Raw genomic sequence first — 21,931 nt, forward strand, 5'->3', positions numbered from 1 at the left:
CAAATCTATGTCCTGACTGAAGAAAACCCTTCAGTGGGTACCAGGGCAATGACCTTAGTAAGAGCAGAGGTGAAAGACAGTGGAAAGATAATTTTTATTACCTTCAAATTTGAGACTAAGATACAGTCTGTAAAACCCCAACATTTTCAGTCCTATTAGACACAAACCAAGATAGTAGCACAGGGACACTGCAGGTGTCCAGTTCTGATTAGTATTATGCTTCTCTTTAAATGTACACTATAATCTGCAATCGCCAATTGGCTAACAAAAGCTTAAAAGTAATGCTTCTCAAGGAAATTACTTTTTAGTCCTCCATACAAAGAAATTTATAGGATATTTGGGGCTAGATTGTTTGATATGAATCTTGCCCAGACACAAACTAAAAAAGCTGTTTTAAATACAGTATTATTTAATCTCCAATCAGTAGAAGGCTATACTCTATATGTGAAAGTATAGATAAAAGCTAAACCCATTAGTGTGGGAAAGAGCTACTGTAGGTACGCTTCGGCACTTGGTCAAGGCATTTAGGATGGGGAAGGCATGTCAACATCACAGCTCAAACTGACAACACAGGGCACGTCTGGAGTCCAGCAACTGTGAGCTACAACACCTTCTATTACACACTCACAGAAAGCTACTAGTACACTTGACTATGCAAACACGTTACCTTTCACATTACACTTAGACGCACCTGCTCAGGGTTCTCCTTGGCTGTGATGCTCAGTTGCTCTTAGTTTTCCAACTCTGCTAAATGAATGTAACTTTAAATTAATTTACTTCTTTGATAATCATTCCCTACAGTACATATGACATAAGAAATACATTTTAAATTTATTCACTTGACTAGCTATAACAGGATGTGGACACAGTAATTCATTAGATTAGCTCTACTCTGTTTTAAAAATGCCACCTGTTCCTCCAAGGTGAAAGTAATTTTCTGAAACCAATACTGGACAAAACACACGGGTACATCACTCCATCTCACATATACATATATCAATAATCAGTAACATTCATCAAGACTAGAAAATATTCCTGGCCCCTTTTTGTCAGTGTTACATTCAGAATGGCTTAACAGTCAGCATCAGCAATTTCTTGCCTTCATCATAAACTGAAGTGACAGTAGTGATATTATCACTGGGGCCAACTCTCCCTGGGCTTTGGCCTGGTCTCTCCTCTTATTCTATGGCCCTTTTATAACACAATGCTGCCTGTTAGTGATAATGGGAGTGTGTCTGTCTCCCTCTAGTGGTCAGGGGTTGCATCAAGGTCCCCTAAATTTAGCTTAACGCATCTTGTAGTCATGTGATATGGATGCTTCACACAGTTGTCCCTTGAAATCCAGCTCGAAGGTAAAGTCCAAGTCACGCTGCAGGTGAACAGAGAGAGAGTGAGAAAATGCTTGCAGAGGAACGGGAGATGATGACTAAGCAAATAGGTAGCTAAAAGTGCAACAAATATGTGAGAAAATACTAGCAGATATTCCAGTATGACCTGACAGCAGAACATGGTGTTAAATAAAGTCCGGCTGTTTGTGTCAAACAAGCAAAGAAAAAAAAAAAGAAAGCACTGCTTTTCCATCCTAGTGGGGGAGGAGAGGACACTGTGAAGGTCAATAACAGAATCTGCTGTTTATTGGGAAGTGCTGCTGCTTGTTTTCCACTATCCAACAGTGAAGAAAAAAAAATCTGCTGTGGACAGGCAGAGCAGGAAATGAGTCATATCTTAGCTACTTAGCCCAAATGATTAAAGGCAGATGTCGTTACAGTACATACTCCCTACACAATATGAACCATGTAATACTCACAATGTTTTTCTCATTGGGCTTCATGGCAATGCTGCCAATGATTTCCTCTCCTCTTCGCACTGTTAAATAGTCCTCCAGGTAAAATACTGTTTGCTTCCAGTGGGTGTATGGAGCATCAGGTGCTGGGAAAAACACACAGATACAAACACACAGTTCCAAAATGAACATTAAGAATTTTAGGCTTTTAAATTAAGCTGTACCACTTTGTAATAAGTTAAGTAAGTAATAACTTTGTAGTAATGTCCAGTAAATCACCTACTGCATTGATGCTTGACAGATCAGTTATAAGCCAATAGAACGAAGATTAACAGGCTGTCAATTTGTCAAAAAGGAAGTTGTAATAACAATATCTTAAACTTTGGAAATCCCCCAACTAATGTCTCAGAGATGGCTCCTAATGTCTCGATATTTATGTTTTTGACTCATCATCAGTGTTTCCAAGTCTCTGATCTCTGTGGCAGAGACACACGCAGAGTTTCAAACTACGGTGCTAACAGAAAGAAACCCTATACCTCTACTTTCTCCTCTCCTTCAGATGTGAAAAAACACAGAGAAATGTCAAGGGAAGGAACTGAGTCAGTGTCCTTCAAGTTGTGAAGCACGGATGCAAAAAGAGCAGGTAGCTGGACTTGAGTTCAAGATGATAGCGCTGAAGTAAAAAAGGCAGAAAATTCATGGCTGCCGTCGTGACCTCTCTACTGGTGCTCGGGTCAAACCTCTTTCATCATCATTTCACTTTGTGTCCACCAAGCTATTTTGTGTGCATCCATTTGTGTTGGTGTGTGAATGGAAACACAGACAACCCAAAACAAATACGAGCTTTCCCAAGCACCCTGACCGTCAGAGATGGCTTGGCTGAGATTCAAAAGGTCAGCAGCACTTAAATCGAATTTCTGCCAGCTGGACCAGCTTGGTAGGTTCACCTTTATAGATGGGCTCTTTGTGAGTCAACAGATAAAAGAGCCTGCCAATCAGCATGGCTTCTGCAAGGGTTCTCTGGGCACAGTTCAGTACACTGAGACTCACAAGCTAGCTGTGTGTGTTTTTTTTATGCTAATTCAGTAGATGTGATGGCATTTTTACTGGTCATCATCAGTCTAATCCTTGACCCCTACTTGACTGAGTGTGTGTGTGTGTGTGTGTGTGTGTGTGTGTGTGTGTGTCTGATGTGACTGTTTTTTTAACAGTGTACAGGAAATCAGCAGCACTATGTGTTGTGCAAATTTAGATCTGTGTCTTAAAGGTTTTGCCTGACATGCTGTCTTCAGGGAAAATTTGCTTGATTGGCAGACTTAAAGAAAATCAATAAAGGGGAAGTGGATCTGCTCAAACCAAAATTGATGTTGTACATCCCACTTTTATATGTGGTGTCCAGCGCCACTAGAGGTCAGTCACACATAGATCTTGACATCACACTACCTGAGCTGGCCATACAGTATTAAGATAAGCTGTCATTACCTGAATCATGTCAAAATGTGCTGATCTGAACAGGTGTGATACACATTAACATAATTAAAGGGTCACCACGGACCATGTTAAAAAGTTGTGCCAGTGATCAGAGCTAATTCTAAAAGACCATCAGGAAAGATGTTGTTGAACAAAACCTTCTCAAAACACACCCAAACCTCTTACCTCAACTAACTAATAAAGCCAGTTAGCCTACATTGAAAATCCCATTTCTACAAGACTAACTGAAGCCATCAAGGGAACGCAGCATATTCATGTTGAACCAACAGAACAGGCTGGTTCAGAAAAGTTGTACTCCAGTGAGATGCAGACTCTGAACTGTGGGGGGCGCTGGTTTATTGCTGAAGATTTTACCTGTGGAGGCAGGTAAAGAAAAACATACAACATAGGCCTATATTTTTAGACAATCAAAAAATATCATTATATAAATTATAGTGTAGCTTTAATCTGACACACATTGTGGTCACTGTGAACATGTAGGAAACAGTAGCAAATGCATCAAAGTAAACTCCCTGTTTATTTGCAAACAGACACTTTGTTAGTTAGTTGACCTCCACTCACATTGGTCCGTGAACGCCTCCAGTGTAGAGACACAGACCTGACGTTCAGGTGGATGCAACAATACGCTCCATAGTAAGTAACCCATGCCTCAAAGTTTGTGGTATTTTACTGTAACATTAAACCTACACGCCGTGATGGACTGGTGACCTGTCCAGGGTGTACCCCTGCCTTTTACCCAAAGCAAGCTGGGATAGGCTCCAGCAGATCCCTGTAAAACTAATCAGAATGTTTTGACAGCCAGTTAACTAGCTGCCTCTTTTATTGCTGACAAGTTGGTTCCGCCAGTGGCCCAGACTTGCGTCTTACAAGCAAACATATAATTTCACCTTTCAAAGAGGGACTATGAAGAAGCTAAACAAAGAGAGGTGGCACAAAGCTGAGGAGAAACTGAAGAAACAGGAAATATTTTCTCTGTCTAGATAAAAAAGTGACTGATTCATCATATTCACACCAGTTGATTTTAATTTTGCTTTAATTATTAATAAGGGCAATTGTAATAATTTGCTTCTTGTTAACAAGCTAATAAATAACCTGAAAAATAGGCTAAATTCTATTAACAATATTACCACCACCAATAATAATAACTCATTATGACAGCATGTAATGATCTGTACAGATGGTTTATATTTCCTCATGTTTGGATGTTGCTTAAAATAACATATTGGATTTGATTCATCTCTCCAGTAAAGTTAGCTACCAGCTCAAGCAGAACTGCCTTTTTGTCGTAATGATTTCTGATGAGATAAAAATAAAACACTTGGATGTTTATCGTCCTTTGTGTAAGAGACAGTGTGTGAGCTTACCAGTTGAAAAACCAGTTTTCTTGTGACACTTGGTGAACTCAATGTTGAAGTAGGTAACCAGTGCATGGATGTAGTCATTTCTCTGGATCTGGAGGCAGAATGCTGATGTGAATGAGAGATCCTCAGTTTTTACAGTGTAGATGTCCACCTCCTGAAAGAGTAAAGAGATGGACATACAAATATCAAACAAAACAAAAACAAAACATAGTTTACAGACAAATAAAATAGAATCTATTTTGACATTAAATGACACATTACAGCCTCTCTTCTGCATGAATACCCTTTAAATAACAATACACGTTTTACTAAGTAACCTTAGTTATGTCTTAGTTTTTTCTTCAGATTAAGCTAAATATCTAAATAAATAAATGCCCCCACACTAATGAACCTTATGGTTTTAATAATAATTGGGGCTATTTGGTCACGACTTTATTTCATACATTTGATAATATCCAGCCTCATTTCAACAATCTGTCCTGCATCCACCCCTCGCACTTAAACTGAACAAGTCACGTGTTTCATGAGCAGATATTTACATGCAAATTTAACACAAACCATCCAGTGCTCATCCCTAAAAAACTCACTGTACCACTACGATCAGTCTGTAAAGCTTTGGTCAAGCGCGCTCCATCAAGGTGCAGGCAGAACTCGGCATAACACCTACCCTGCCAGCTGACAACGTCATTTCAAGGTAACCTGTCGTTTGTCATGTATTACACAATGGTATTATTGTTTAATGCAGAAGTCAGTTTTATCAGATTAGGATTCAGGATTTCGCTGAAATATTCAGTAGAATACCGGACTGCAAAAATAATCGAGCTGCAGCCCTAGTATCTGATAGCTCATAGTCCCACTAGGCCTTGTTCAGAGAAGAACACGTTGCTCCCCGTCCTGCTTTACTGTCGTCTGAACAGCACTGCGCCTACATATCATGTTAGCTTTGATTACTGTGTAAGTGAGGGGGGACTGCAGCTCACCTGAAACCTACACTGCAGGGTAAACATATAGATGGGGGTGTAATAATCCTGTTTGATTTACAACTGGTACTAACAGATATTCAGCACTCAGCAGCTTTGGGACCAGATGCCACATTTTGTGTGGGGGAATGTGGCTTATGTTTGCTGGCAGTAAAAACAATGCAGCATTAACGTCAGATCCCTTTGTCCTTAAAAAAAGAATCACCCCTAAACACATTTACCAGTTATTTACTCTGCTCATGCAGCATAAACTTCTCAAAGTTTAAGAAAGCAATACAATACAATGCACTGCAATGTTATTCCCTCGCAATTACTCACAAGGCAAAATGAAAATTTTTAAGAGCACTATTGTTCAAGGTTGCGAATGTTAATTTCATTATTTTCTGCAGGGTTATACTTGGTAGTGATCTAGTGAGTAATGTTACCAGAGTTTCAACCAGCAATTTAATAACATGAGGTCCTATGTGTACTGTTCCTTGGCTATTCAACTTTAATGAGGCCATTCAGTAATACATTTAAAGACAATAAAGCCTGTCACTGGGGCATCATTGTGAGTTTTTTATTTTGTTGTATTTTTTCAAAAGATCCTGAGACAAGCAGCATTCCCACCAGCTTCACAGAGATTTTTATTAAAGTCGCATCACTGATCTCTTGGCCTGCTTTGTGCAATATCTCACTGCATTTAAAATGAAAGGCTGTCTTATATCAAAGTAAACAAAAGCTGGGTGCTTGAAAATCAGCAGCATGGAGGAAGAAGCTCTGAAGTGAAGATATGATCACACACCAATATATTCCACCAGGACAGAGGTGAGACAGACCAGCACCGTCTAATTAATGCCAGTGATAGGAAGGTCACCATGACAAGGAGCACAATCAGGAAGGCTGGATGATCTGCCATTGACATGCATGGCACAGCAGCTTGATAAGTCTAATCCGCGCAGTGAGAGAAAACTGGCTGGGGCAACAGCCGCACATCAAGGTCGAGCTAACACCAACTGCAGCATGTCAGTCAATATGTTTACCAATCAGTCAGTGTCACTGAGTAGTTTATGGCTAATGTATGTGGGATTGCTTTACCACTGTAGCCGTCCCAGCATCCCCATAGCAGCAGCTAATTGACTGTAATTAGTCATTATTGGTATAATAATGGTAATGGTTTGTTGTACCATAAACCCCCTCGTAATGAGCAGTATAAAACATTCTCAGAACAAGGTCCATTTTGTAGCTGTGCTGGAACAGTAGATCATAGCCTTTGTCAGCAGGCACAGTTTCTCAGCCTGTAGCTGTTTGACTTATATTTTTCTGAGCAGTTTAAATGTCTTTGCTCATCACTTTAAGTGTTGGTTTAAAAACCCCAAAACAACTAGTAAAAAGTCCTCAACATGGCGTGATAAACCAGTTCTCAGCTCCTACATGAGAATTTCACTAACCTTAACCAGGCAGGAGTTGGTCACCACCTGTTTGGGGTCCACTACGTCCACCAGTGGTTCCTTCATGGCCACGTTACGGATGCAGGTCATGTCAAAGCCATAGACGTTCTCCCACCCTGGTGAATACAGCATCATTAAAGAGTTTTACCATCTTTTTGGTCTTTGTAAATTACAGATGCATTAAATGCTTCTTTTCATTTTTTAAATGGGAAAAGCTTCAGGACTGTAAAAACTTAGACTGCAGCTATAAAACAACTTTAGGCTTCACTTAGAGTTTCTGAGAATAGTCTGAACTACAACCGTCGAGTTAGACCTGTCATTTTGGAACAATTTTCATTTTGACGGATAGAAGTTACATGGTATTTGGTGATCATTTGTAAACATGAGCCTGGGTGCAGACTCCACTCCACTCGCCTTGAATATCCCCTCTGCTTGGGCCAAATGGCCCCATACATTATTCATTAAGCTCCTTGAAATAGTGTGTGAACAAACATTTCTATCATTACCCAAAAGGGAAGGACTACTTTAGCACAGTGGAGAGCTGTTGATAATGAACAGGTCACACGCCCCTGGGGACTTTTGTAATGTTCTGTATTTGCATTTCTTGCTGCTCACTTAACTAAAACAGTGTGTAAGGGAGAGGAGCACTAAAGACCACAGGATGCTCTTAGAAAACTTGAATCCTTCAAAGGGCCACTTCTAACTCAGTCTAAATGTCATCTTTGACCGGAATAGAAAGAAGCTTGTGGTCAATATGTGCACTGCTCACCGCTCTCTTGAGCCTGGCCATGTGCGAACTTCAGACTAACAGACTAACTAAATCCAAGTATCCAGACGTCATAGGAATGCTTTGCAGTGCAGTGAGCCAGTGTGATATGATTTTCTCAGGATATTATCTGGTGCAGTGTGGTTGTATAATTTCCCAGATGTGTGGGGGAGTGTGAGCTGGAAGGCTATGGGCTGCTGTTCAGCTTGCCTGTTTTCATCTAGGTTGTGCACTGGCTCAAGAAGACTGACTTTGGCACTGTTCGTATGCTTTGTGTCCAGCAGCAAAACAATGCCAGTCGTCCTGGTGTCTTTAGAGTAGGATGTTGCAGAGATGTCCCCTGTGTTATGTCTGAGGAAAAGTTCAAAGTCATTTGCAGCGCTGTAAAGGTCGTGTACTGTGTGAGTGCACCCACATTTTTTGTGAATACACTGAACTTACAATGTATTTTGAAGTCTTTATACTGTCTATCTTCTATGGCCACCACATACAGAGAGGCACGATCAGGGAACATTAATCCACCAGGTTTCTGTTTGACAAATAAGGCGAGGAAATAACTCAGCAATTAATCCCAAACACATCTCAAAAGGTCTACAGAAAGTGTGACACTTCATTCCTCAGATAAATACAATCTCTCTCAAAAGACAACAATTAATAAAGAAGAATGTCAAGTAGTAGTTAATAACGTAACAGTCTTACGGTACATTTCCTTTATACCATAAAACACCCCAATGTCACTGTTAATGATTATTGTATAATAGATTTTATCTCTGGTTTTAACAGAGATAATGGGGAATCTGCTAATGAATTTTAAAGCAGTGATTTCCAACTGAACAGAATCAACGTCCATTTCTTACACAGATCCAAAGATCAAATTATCGATTACATATTATAATTAAAAGATGGTATCACATTTATAGTTTTGTAAATCATAAGAAAAAACACATTTCTACTGCATAAAATGTGTTCCAAAACAAATTCAAAAGATTTTTGGATAATTTGTTGTTTTCTCAACACAAACTGATATCCAGCAATGAAGAAGAAACACAGTTACAAATGGGCAAACATCTAATGATGAGAAATTGCAAGGAAACAGCGTCTAATTTTAAGTGGTCACCTACAAAAAAAAAGGAGAATTGCAGTTTCAAGGGATGACAGGTCTGAATTGTATTTTAACTAAAATCATTTCAGGCATATTTGAAAAGTAGACATTTCTGATTGTCTACTGTCAATCTTTTCATTATTGTTACATGATGATTTATTTTGTTCCTTGGATATTTTGTTTATTATGTTATGGTGCCATAAACCCCAAAGCAACAATAATGAATGCGAGATATAAAAATGTACATTTAAAGACACATACACAGACTCCACACATCATACCAGCCACTTGTCCCTGGCAAAGATGACAGTGTTGAGCATTGATTCGTAAAAGAGGCAGTAGCCCATCCACTCAGATATGATGATGTCGACCTTCTCCACAGGAAGCTCCACTTCCTCCACCTTGCCTTTGAAGATGGTGATCACTGAAATACATTGTTTGTCTTTTAAATCATTATTAGTGATTCTATTGAAATGTCTTAATAGTGAAAAATCAAGGAATAACATGATCTCTATAGATCTTGGGTATAGGACATGGTTTATTATATAATGCAGACTGGGGGCATTAATAGCTGTTGATTAAGTAAAAAATAAAAAGTATGTATTATATCACTATGTGCAATAAAGAAACTTCAACATCAACTTCAAATCATTGTTTTGTAAGTGAGAGAGTGACAAATAAAGAAAGACATCAGTTCATATAGTGTGTGCCACCATTGCAGCCCTGGTGTTCTTATGGAAATCAGCCCAGCTGGTGCTCACAGTGGAGGAGTGGATCTTTGCCCTGTCTCAGATTAGCTGACTTCAGCTTTGTTTGTTCTGTCTCTGCAAGAAATTTTGAAGGGTTTTCTCTGGTGACACGTGTCTGTCAGAATGACATGAAGTCTGTTGGTCTAAATGGTGATTGATATCTGCTTATTCATTGTCCAAAACTCACAGTGAGCACAGTATTAACTTTTCTCTCAATTACTTGCACGTGCTTGATATTCATAGGTTTATAGATGGGACATTTGCTGAGAGGGTGGTTTATGGAGCTGTTATTGAGGTAGATGCACAGTCAGTTGCTTGGCAGTAAATTTGTTGCTAAGTTGCAGGGGTGTATTAAAACACACATGTTATATAATTTGGCAGCATGTGTGTGCAAATGAATATAAATGAGCCAGCCCAGTGCAGTATGGAATAGTAAAAACTGATTCTGAAATGCACCATCATCCTGAAGTATACTCATTCAGAAACCTCAACAGTGACCACCCCTATTATGACCATAACCTATTTTGTTGCCCCCTTTGCTGCAGATGAAGATGCAGTGTCATCAGAATGGGGAGAGGCAGAAAAGAACAGCTGCAGCTCTTACCGCTGTCGAGATGGTTGGATTTGATGATCCTCTCTGAGTACTCTGATATACTAGAACATTCAATCTGGCAGAAAAAAATGAAATGGTATAATAAACACGGTTATAATATAACAAAGTTTATATAGAGTTGGTTCAGTGGTAACAACTTATACACATATGAAATGTGAGTAGGAGTCCCAGTGTCCCAAACATATGTGTTTATTGTAGGTGGTCACCAGCCCTAAAATTTGAAACGCCCTTTTTTAATATTTAACAATATGTTCTATTTTATTAGGTTAATATATGTTTCTTAGTATGAAATGTTCATTTAAAAGTTACTAAAGCTAACATGTATAATATTGCCCTCTGAATTGTAGTGAATTAGAGTTGCTTAAAATTGAAATACTAAGCTACTGGCACCTGACACTTGTACTTCTCAAAACGTATTTAGTTTCTTTATTTTTAGACTAGCGGATGTGCTCCCTGCAAACTCTCATGGGCCTGGTGTTTGAACTGTGGATTTTGAGCTCTGCCTTTTGCTAGTCCCTTGGATTGATTGCTTATCTTCAACTGTTGAATGTTTCTGACCCATTTGGACTTGCATTTAGCCTCTTCCTACTGGGCTATGTCCACCTGGACTTGCTTAGCATTTACGTTCTATAAATGAACTGTGTAGTTTTACCTGCCTTCCTGTCTGCCTACTCTGTTTTGCAGTTGTGTCCAAATCCCCCATTATCCATGTCTAATTGAAACGTGACACGAGCATCGAGTGTGTGACAGCTTATTGTCAAGGGACAATCCTGTCTGTAGCATCTGATAGTAATAAGTTGTTTTTTTAATCACACAGGATGTTTGTAACTTGTGAGTCTGTCAGCAGCAGATAACTAGCAAGGGAGGGATTATCGTCTGGCATTGTGCACTGAGGTTAATGGAACATTTCATCAAGATGTGTCCTGGAGTCAAGCTGGAAACAGTGGACTGTAACACAATATTAAGGGGGTTTACAAGGTGACCATTGTCTATGAGAGTCCCTGAAAAACTGGCAGATCACATATTGAAGTAAAGTAATTAAGGTCAAGATTAGTCACTCTCATTACACTTTTGACATATTAAAGTATCCTTGACTGATGTTCTCCTTATTTTTCCCCACTGGAATATGTTTTTTTTTTGTTTTACACCCTCTTTTCTCTCCCTTTTTGTGAGTCCTGAGCTTGACATATATTGTTCACTACAACAATGCACACCTCATGGCTGAATTATTGAGATGCCAGCAGTAACAAAGTTATAACAATATAAAGCTTCATTAATCTGAATACACTTGACACTTCCAGTAAGCAGCTCTAAAACAACACAGGGACATAATTCAGCAGGAGAAATTCTTCAGTAATAGATTTTTACAGCATCAAGGAGTGAGAATATAGATGTTCACCTGAGTTTCACCTTTTTTCCACCTACAAAGGGACTCTTTGTCAGAGCTATTATTTATGCAGAGATCCATCTGGTCGTAATCAAGCAGAGGCATGAATGAACTCTTGATGCTCTGAGGCAGAGACAGGCTGGAACCCTTGTGGAAAGGGTGGGCTGGAAAAATGAGGCACTCAGCTGTGCCACAGACTGTGGTTGGAAAAATAAGATCTATGGGGCTTTTATTTTGGGGGCAGGAACTGATTATACATGTGTTATACTGCAAGCAACGTGCCAGTTGGGAGATTATATTCATGGATATTTCTTTTCTTTTTGTTATAACACAGTATAACATACATATTGGAATGAAACTCAGCAGGTTGAGGTCTTGCCCTGTGCTGGTACATGAGTACTGCCTCCCTGGAGCTGCCATGTCCTCTGCTGCCTGTCAGTAGAGGCCCAGTCAGTAGGCTGCTGCTGGCACCAACAACCTGCTCACACGCAACACTAATGCTTATACCAATTAAAGATCAGGATGTATCAACTGCATAAGCAAACAATGATGCCTAATGTTGCACTGAGTGTATATACAGTCTGTGTGCTTGCTGTGCAGACAATGTGTGATAATAGGGGCTGCCAATGCCAACCCCAGTAAATGGCAATGATTCCTCGTCCGTCTCTGAATGCCCGAGAAAAGCCATTAGGCATGTGTCCATCAGAGTCACACTTCAGTTAGAGCAGGGAGGTGTCGGGGTGCGTTAGAGTCAGCATCCTCACACAGGTGCTGACAGCAAAATTCAGTCACTGTATTCATCCCTGTGGGCTCCCACCACAGTCCTCTCTGGAGACACAGCAAGTTTCTAACTTTATATTTGACTCTATGTGCTCCCTTATTCTCTGAGGTATATAGTGAGTCATAATTGAAGTAAGCACTAATGTTGGAAAATGTACTTCTCTACTCTTCTTAACTTCAGTTTAGTTTTTTTACACTTATGGTGATTTAAATCTGCCTTTCTTAAACAAACACATGAACAAATGTTGATATACTATTAATTCATCAACTTCTAATGCATCCCTAAAGTTGCTCTTTAGAGACTGTGGGGCTTAAGTGCCATGGCTAGAGATGATCCAGACACTGGCACATACTCATTCTTACAAACATATTTTGAGAGAAAAACAAAATGCTGAAGTCAAATCTCTTAGAACAAAGAAGAAATGTGACCAGCCACTTATTTACTCTGGCTCTTTTGTGTCTTAGGTTTTAAGTGCAAAGCAGACACTAGTGAATTCAATGCAAAACAAGTTATAAATATCCTGCCAGCCTGTTTATTCCAAGGCTGGAGCATATCCTGACAATTTACAATGCGGCTTGCCTGACTATGCAAAGAAATACACTCCTGAATATGTCGTGTTAATCCCAAGTCACTGTGCTATTGATCAGAGTCACTTTGGATGTTTGCCTGAGGCAGGTATAGTTATTATTGGTTGGTGCAGTTTTGTGCTGGGCATGTAGCATATATGCAGAACAGATGAGCTTATGTTGCAGTCCAATGATTTATGGCAGGGGTTGTCGAGTACTGACATGACTCAGCTGTCTGGGCTGATCTTACCAAACACAGAAACAATGTCCTGTACTTTTTGGTGTTCATTTAAAATCCCACATCCTGCTTTAATGTTTGTAACCAGTGACTCTTTGCCACAGGTCTGAAATGTTTAACGTACCCTCCTCCTACAAATAACGTTAGCCTAACCAACTTGCTACATGTATTACAGATTTTTTTTTGACTGTGACTAAGCAGTATGCTTTAGTGCTGTCTACATTATCATTTAGACACTGCTGGAGTTTAAAATTGTCTGTTATATAATTATCGAGAAAATATTTCAAACATAAAAAAAGGTTATTTTATGTAAAATCTATTAAGCATTCATTTTAATGTTTCATTGTCATGTATTTTGATTTATAAATATATTACCAGTGCAAGGTATTAAAAGAGGACTTAGTGGGTGTGACATATGAAAGTCTGTGCCAAAAAACCTTTGTGGGTACTTAGTTGATCCATAATTTAGGTTATCATTTTTCTTTTGTCTTTAATGAGATCCATATGATAAAATGATGTTGGCCCAGAGTCCAGTCCTTCTACCTCACAGGCCCATCTTTAACAATAAGCTATGATAAAATAACAAGGCTTTGCTACATCACGTGAACCGAGAAGATCAAAGTCAAAAGTGAGATAAATCCCTGAAATCTAAGCCCCATTTATGTGGCTAAAACCTTGCCAGATGGACAGCATCTACAAACTCAAAGCAAAAAACTAAAGTGATATTTTAAAAAACAGGATGATAGAGGGAGCAAGTGAGAAGCTGAGCAAGACAGCAGATGAAGGAAGAAAAACAAACCCAACCTGAAGGCAAAGTTTCACACATAATAAACACATAATGTCAACCAGAAGATCAGAACAAGTCTCTTGGCAATTCCACGTTAATCATTCCAGCAAATATATGCAGCCACCATACAAAAATAGGTTCCACATGGTTATCCCAAGCTAGTGGTGTGTATCCAAAATGTATTCTCTGACATGCTCTGACTAGCAATTACTTCTGCTTCAGTACGCGATAACAGTACTAGTCCTCCAACCACTCTGGCTCAGCCTGTCAACCTGTCTGAGAGACACACGTCTGTCACCTGCTTGTCAGACAAAATATTTCTGGAAGATTATAGAGAGCCTGATGAAAATGGTTAAAATCTACGTGCAGGTACATGTAGGCCTATACGCAGCATGAGCAGCTTGTCAACTGGGTTCAACAGTTATTAAAAGCTTATGGCTCAGCATGATAACAGTCCACTCAGAAGAAAATGATCTTACCCCATATACATGCTTTGCCCCTGCCTTAGCTGCGAACATGGAGAGGATCCCAGTCCCGCTTCCAACATCCAACACTATTTTGTCCTTGAAGACATGTTTGTTGTGGTACATGGAATTCCTGTAGGTTAGCGTCCTCACTTCGTCCTTCAGCATCTCCTGGTTTAATAAATGACAAATAATATAAAGAAGATGCTGACATAGCCAACCCCCATGGAGAGTAGGAATTTGTTGTGTTAAATGAAACACACAGCTGGATGTTGGAGGTCTGGATTCGCTATGGTATCTACAGTGAAACACGGGCTTCACCTAATGTTACTTTGTCTCATCTCAGACATATGGTTCCATTTTTCAAACCCATAGCTGGTGTTTCTGAGCAAACCCCCTGAGCCCTCAGGCTCAGCCTATCTGCATCTTTTTTTTCCCTGTCTCTCTCAGTGTGTGCATGCATGTGTGAGTGGGACGAATATTAAAAATGACAAAAATGCACCTGAATTACATTCCAAATACATTACAGAAAATCATCTCACAGGTCATACTAAGAAGGTGCTCTTCTTCTACAGCCACTTTGTGTCTCCTGTCCGCAGAATGGATCTGAACTCTCAGGGTGGAGATAACCACATAAAGATGAATATCATCTTGAATGATGGAAATGTGAGATGGACAAAAAAGAAAGATCATTAAATTTGTTTAATAATGGCTCACTGTTGGTCAAGGAAAAATGCTTCATAATTTTTGACAAGCACATCTTAATCACAATTGTGCTGTCATTCTCCATCAAGTCCACACCCAATGTAGAGCACCCTAAAGTGAGCTTTCTCACAGGCTTGGTTCAGAGCTCATGTTCTTCAAAAGCATAGGCTGACTGTAACATAGGCTGTCGACATCTATGACATGCATTTGGTTGTTAGCGTTTGTTGTGGAAGCATACAATGGGTGGATGACCTACCACTGAGGCTTGGTTGAGGGAAAACATAACACACAATCATTAAAGTACCTCAGCAGAACAGAATAGGGGAGAATGAAAGCATTAGGTCTGAAAATAGGGGGACCAACATTGCAGAAACAAAGCTAATGATTATAGTGTGGCCTTTTCAAGCTGGAAAGCTCTTCAATGTTAAGTTGCTTTGTCCGAAAGATAATTAGAGCTAAATTTTTTTTTTTTTTAAATAAATAAATAACTTTTAAAAACTTTGGACATGTTTTTGTTACCCAGTAATTGTAATGGTTATGGGTTTATAGTCTCAGCCACAGGGGTCCTGCTAAAGGTGCATGAAGAAAATGCATCAGTGCTCAAACAAGAAATCTAACTAAGCCACAAGAGAAAAGGCAAACATAACTGTCCATGTAAATGTCAGCTATATCTTGCAGGGATATTTCCTGGTTCAGATTTAATCTACTACAGCTCTAAACATAATTGTGTTTACACTGCTTTTTTACAAGGTAATGGATCATTAACGACTTCTAACCCATAAAAACCACATCTTTGGCTATGAGAAAAAATAAGTTGTTACATTATGACATTTTTAATACACCTCTGTAGTGATCATCTGTGTATATTCATCACATAAAATTGTTTTATTAGTTTTATGTGGAGCTGTAATTTCAGTTATCTGATAAAAAATTAGTTAGCTAAGAGTGATTAAGTTCAAGTAATAACCATGGCTGTGAGAGAGCCCCTGTTTGTCCTTGAGCTTTCTGTGACTATTTGATAAAAAGAAAAAAAAAAACAATCATTCATGATTCATCCGTCTAATTATCGTTCACAGGAACCGATATAGGAATAAGAAACAGAAAACATCTTTCTGAGTGATTCTACCGGTGATAGCACATATAGGCGTACCTCGTGGATACCAAAATGGGCATAAGAGTCAAAGTAGTAGTCTCGTGAGGTCATCTCCTCTGGGTTAAGGAACTTGGCCATTTTGCCCCGCCCCGGGCAGCTAGGGAGGTTGGCGGCGTGGGGTGTGTGTGGCGGAAGGGCAGGCCGTGGTGCATGCTGGATGGAAGGCACAGGCTTGGGCAACGAGGTGGGTTGTGCCGACTGGGAAGGAATTATGCGGATAGGCTGCTGCTGCAACTGTGGTTGCTAGAGAGAAGAGATAAAGATGAATATCCCATTATTAAGGCTGAGGCTACAGGGCTTTTGTTGGCCAAACAAAAGGTAAGAAACAAAGCGAGGATGTGCCAACAACTCAGTGGGTTGTGTTTGCATTCATGAACAATAATTGGCTTAGACTCATTAACTGTTTCTCTTAACATTCACTGAGTTGTCTGTTCTCATGTCTCAGCCTTCAGTGTGGTGAGTGCAGAGAGCCCGGTGAGTCTGGAGGAAACTCTGATCACTGACTCCTGTCAACAGAAGCTAAAAAGCTGTGCTCTGCACAGAAGGTATGCCCTTAATGCCCTGATTATCACCTCTAAGGCCTGCTGGGAAGGTCTAGTCATGGTGTTTGTGTTGTTGTGTGAGTGAGACAGAGAGAGAGGGATGGAGAAATGGATGCCAGGGAGCCACTCTGGTGTTTATTCTTATTCCAACGCTCACGCTTCTAAAAATAAACGGTAAATAAGGTGGACAATAATAGGGGGAGTTTTTAGACACACAAGAGTTATGTTTTGTACATACATGCATTATTTAATATTTTAGCTGAGAAACAAACAAAAGCATATTTTTTTCTACTAGCTGAATTTTATTTGCCAAATCTTGACCTCTAACTCAGACCATGTAGCTTTTACAAAAAGGCCTTTGTCATGTTCGGTGTTTAACATTGAACAGTAGAGGCATGTTGAGCTTCACTTTTGAAAATAGCACAATACCTATCAGTAGAAAGCCTAACTTCCTTGTCTTTTTTTTGGTAAAGTTTGTAATTTGCCATCTATCAATATAATCTAATAGGACTGACATATAACAGAGTCAATAAGGTGGATATCCTCTCTAACAGATGAAGTCATACTCTTGTGACTTACAATGACAGCACAGTGACAGTTCACTAGATCTAGTGGACTTAAAGTCGGATTTCCGTCAGTGGCATTGATTTTTCCACATTTGAGCAAGTCTTGCTCTCTTCCTTTTCCTCCTACCTGTATCTCTCCCTTTAACACAGCCGTCATACAGTATTTATCTTTGCACTCTCTCTTCCTGCTGGGCTTAAATGGCATGGAACCGGGAACCTCAAGACCAAGAAAAGGATGTGTGAAAATACCTGTTGGCTGACCTGGGTAGGTCAAATATTATGGTAACAATGAGCCCTAATGATGTGGCTCTAAAGATGGCAATGTTGGTCTCAGTTTTTGGAGGGATTTCCATGAGATTACAGTCATTTGGTTCTTTGCAGGTGGAACAACCTATGATCCTCCAGTATTTCATTGACCACCGGCTATTGAACTTTTAATTCATTACTTTTTTATGACCAAATATCTGCAAACATGACATTGCCGTCAGCTTGAGGTTTCTCCCAGTTACAAAGTTGCCAGATTTGACTTGTGTGAAGAGTCTGAACATACCCAACTGGCATAAAATTTGCCTAATTTTTTGGATATTTATTAAGGGGAAGATTTTTTATGTCTATCTGGTATTGATTTGTACTGCAATATACTAGGCTTATTTTTCCTTGGTATAAATAATGAACATATATATATATATATATATATATATATTAGGCTCCAGCGGATCCCCGTGACCCTGAACAGGAAAAGCGGGTATAGAAGATGGATGGATGGATGGATATATATATATATATATATATATATCAGAATGTAAAATATGTAAGTGAAGAAGGCATATAAACCTTTAACCACCCAGCATCCAGCATGTGAGAAATGATTAAAAACACTGCGAGACAATTATGTCCCTTCTTGTTAAAGTTTAGGGTTTGTTATATTATATATTATATTTTATAACCCTGTGACTTTGCTGTGATTAAGCAAAGACCAACTGTTGAACTTCTTTAAATCCTTTAAGCCATGATGATGATCTGCAGAGAGAGCACACCAGGTCAGAACAGCACATTAACCTTCTGTCTTCTGAATAATCTCACAATATGTTCATCATTAGCATCATCAAGGAAACCCTTGTTACTTTATGAAGATGCGTTTAAGCTAATACTTCATTTTTATAATGTGCAGTTATAGAGCGAAGCCACAAAAGCAAACAAAAGCTGGTTTTGATCAACAGCTGACTCCATGCTAACACTCAACTAGTCAATATGATGGACTGGGCCACAGTAAAGGTGATTAAGTCTGAACAGTTTAATACAGGATCTGATGTGAACTTTCATAAAACTGCTGTAGGGTGCCATTAAGTGATAAATGAAAGTCCACTCAAGGTGCAGTAGGGGAGAGCTGCTGCAGTGAGTGTAACTGAGATGCCGTTACACAGGAAAGTGAGGGTGGCACATGTCCTTGCCTCTGACCCTCGAGACAGATAAACACATTTGAGGTTCTATTTCAGACTGAACCCTGGTCTCTATGCTGAGGTGAGAAGGACGTTCACTTGGTACTTATGTTACATGGTCTGTGTGGGGGAACACAGTCATATTGTACCTGTTAGGCTGTTGAAGTTGAGCCCTCTTGTGTGCTGCCACTCCTGAAGTCATCACTAATGTGAGTGGGTGGTTATTCTATGCATTAAAAGGAATCAGGAAAAATAATCACTTTGGTCTTCTGCCATTACACCACTTAGCCTTGTCTGAAAGCACAGATATCCCAAACCATCAGAGTGGCAGTAGGGAAAGATTCATGCATCCAGTCAGTGTCCTCTCATCATAATCTGCTAGAAGCCCGCTGACCCTCACACATCCTGCATAAGTGTGTTGATAAACTGTTGAGAGTTTGAGGAGGATTTCTCCAACGTATAAACCTACTTTAAGGGAACTATTTGTGATGAATAATGTATAATGGAGCAACATTTGCCTGCCTCAAACATCACAGGCTGTTTGAATCTCTTAAGCATTACTTCCAGATAAATCAGCATCACTCCTACAGTGACTCAATATAGCATAAAGAGCATGCTGCCCCTAAAAACCAAAAGAAACCACCACTTTCTTCAGTGGAATGTGGCAGATTGTGCATCCCATAATGTGCACTGGGGAAACTGCATTTAAAGATTCTTGGTGTAAGGTGGACTTAAAATAGTCCCTGCGTCCTGAGGAGCCACATTCAGTGGGAAAATAATGACATCTCACCACTTTAGTAAACCTTACTTCCTGGAAAAACACACTGTACGTCAAGTCGCCCAGCGTTCGTCTGCAATGTGCTGCAGTACCTTGGACAGCGCAAGAGATTCCGGTGTCAGCGCAGCAGCCTGTCTCCTCCAGTCTCACTGTGCTCACAGCAACCTGCATTCTCTGTCCAAACCGGCTCATTTGATGTAGCACATAGACTTTTACGGTACTGACCTGAGATCTGTATTCAAGAACAGGTGCAGATGTTACTTCTTGTAACATCTGTCACTGTCCTGTCGGAATAAAAGTGAAATCATACAGCCCCTCACGCTGAAAGCGCTGCACAGCATCCTAATCCTGGAGCTGCAAGGTTAAAAACATGAGATCAGTTAAGACGATGTGTGAAATGTTCCAGTTGTACTGGAAATACTTTTTTTGGACCGGCGCCTGCTCAGCACTCTGCTCCCTTTGAGGGTGGAAATATCCTTGCAAAGAAGAAGCCTGTTACTCAGATTAACCGTCTCAACATCCGGAGTCAGTGTTGTCTATTTTGTCCGGGGTGCAACTTCTACTAAAGGTAGGACACATGCTGCAGGACGCATCCAGGAGCATGGCAGGACCGGAAAAAAACGGAGCACCCTCATTTTAGTTAGGAAAATCAAAGGTGCCTCTCACTTACCTCACTGCTCTCAGACTCCGCCATTTTTCTCCTGAGGAGCATGCAGCGGGACGAGTGCTTAATTCCCATAAGGGCCAGACAAATGTGCTTATAGAAGTGAAGAGAAGAAAATATCTGCGCCTGCCGATGCTCAGGTTCTTATGTGCTTTTCTCGTTAAACACTTCTCATTCACAGTCCAAACTGCAGTTGCCTTTAGAAAATCTAAGACTGTGAAAAGACACAAAACTACACGAGGTCCCAAAACCGCCGCAGCCACTGTTGCCAGAAAGTGTAGTGGATTCCATGGTGCAAAAGTTTGCAGTCCACCGGTTCCTGGAGAGCAAGAAGGGAAAAGGCATCGTTTGGGATCAGCCGAGATGAAATGGATAGAAACGCAGCGTCCTATCCCATGACCCGGCGAGCGCAGATGGGAGTCTGAGAAGATCGCGGCGTTAAAAGCGGCAGATTTTCATGAATGCTCTGTTTTAAGCCGAGTTTGATTGATTTCTCTCCGGCAACATTGTCTCTAAAAATAGTGTCGCAGCCGCTGCTGCCTTGCAGAGTGGAAAGACTTACTGCTGCATGCACAGAAATGTGATGACTCCTAAAACGTGCCCACGAATTTCACATTAACACACGCCAGCCTTAATGCCCCCACCCCTCCACCCACATCTTCCTGATCGTCACCTTTAATGTAACTCCCCCGGAATTTAGCTCTCTGATCGGTTCATGCGCTCTCAGCTCCACAAAGTGCGGAACGTCGACTATACAGAGAAAGTTAAAGTTGGTACACGCTCTGCTGAAAAGCCAGGACACACACACACACACACACACACACACACACACACCCAGCCATGTCTCACTATAACTCTGAGGACATAACGCATTCCCTAGACCCCAACCATCCTGACCCTAACCTAAGCCTAATTCTAACCCTGACCTCTTAACCTAGTCTTACCCTTCAAAAACCATTTAAAGTTCTGAGGACCTGGCAGAATGTCCTCACAAGGATAGTATCAGAGTGTCCATACAACCGTAGATAGACGTGTGTGCACACACACATAGAGCTTGTGAGGAAGTGGTCACTCGTGTTCCACTGGCCTAGGGGCAGATCTCAGAGCGACTGCTCTTTGCACGCCGATTATATGCTTCACCTGCTCTACTCACTCCAGGTATGAGCTAGGACATCCTAGCACTCATATATAGACCCTTCTCCCCGGTGCCTGCTTCTTCTCTCAGCTATCAGACATCCACACTCTACCTCTCTAATGAAAATCACTTTCTCCTTGCAGTCTCAAAAATGCTGCCATGACATTATATTCATTTTGTACCTTTAGTTAACCAGGGTGGTCTGCTGAGATCACCTGTAATTACAATTATAGTGATTCTGCCAACACTGCAGTACTTTTGCTTTTGAAAATTACTGCAGAACTGTCAGAACTGTTTCATAACCAAGGCTGTGCTACTGTCTCTTGTCTCTGAAGTCTTCTGCATTTGCACTGGAGTCTATTTTGAGGAGAGGCCATCCCTCTCTACCACCCACACCACTCACCACTTGTTACATTATTCAACATAGAGGGTAGGCAGACACTCACCAGGC

At 40.4% G+C, this 21,931-nt stretch overlaps 1 protein-coding gene across 1 annotated transcript; it reads right to left on the reverse strand.

Annotated features, from left to right (window-relative positions):
• Positions 1 to 1,176: 1,176 nt before the first annotated feature.
• LOC113133138 (protein arginine N-methyltransferase 8-B) lies at positions 1,177 to 20,691 on the reverse strand. The gene is made up of 10 exons (XM_026311731.1): positions 20,352 to 20,691; positions 16,354 to 16,599; positions 14,514 to 14,669; positions 10,267 to 10,330; positions 9,195 to 9,337; positions 8,253 to 8,340; positions 7,046 to 7,161; positions 4,639 to 4,789; positions 1,808 to 1,929; positions 1,177 to 1,369 (listed from the first exon to the last, which is right to left on the reverse strand). Exons 1-10 carry the CDS (start codon positions 20,418 to 20,420, stop codon positions 1,286 to 1,288), a joined length of 1,239 nt encoding a protein of 412 aa, XP_026167516.1. The 5' UTR covers positions 20,421 to 20,691; the 3' UTR covers positions 1,177 to 1,285.
• Positions 20,692 to 21,931: the final 1,240 nt, after the last annotated feature.

Source organism: Mastacembelus armatus, chromosome 6 (genome assembly GCF_900324485.2).
Source record: "Mastacembelus armatus chromosome 6, fMasArm1.2, whole genome shotgun sequence".
Taxonomy (NCBI): domain Eukaryota; kingdom Metazoa; phylum Chordata; class Actinopteri; order Synbranchiformes; family Mastacembelidae; genus Mastacembelus; species Mastacembelus armatus.

What these genes read in the sequence shown, in the direction of transcription:
- LOC113133138 (XM_026311731.1), bottom strand. Translation starts at nt 20,420, where the DNA reads ATGGGAATTAAGCACTCGTCCCGCTGCATGCTCCTCAGGAGAAAAATG. An exon ending in GGGCAAAGCATGTATATGGG is followed by an intron (nt 10,331 to 14,513) that starts GTAAGATCATTT and finishes TTTTTCTGCCAG; the next exon opens with ATTGAATGTTCTAGTATATC. An exon ending in AGCCCAATGAGAAAAACATT is followed by an intron (nt 1,370 to 1,807) that starts GTGAGTATTACA and finishes GTTCACCTGCAG; the next exon opens with CGTGACTTGGACTTTACCTT.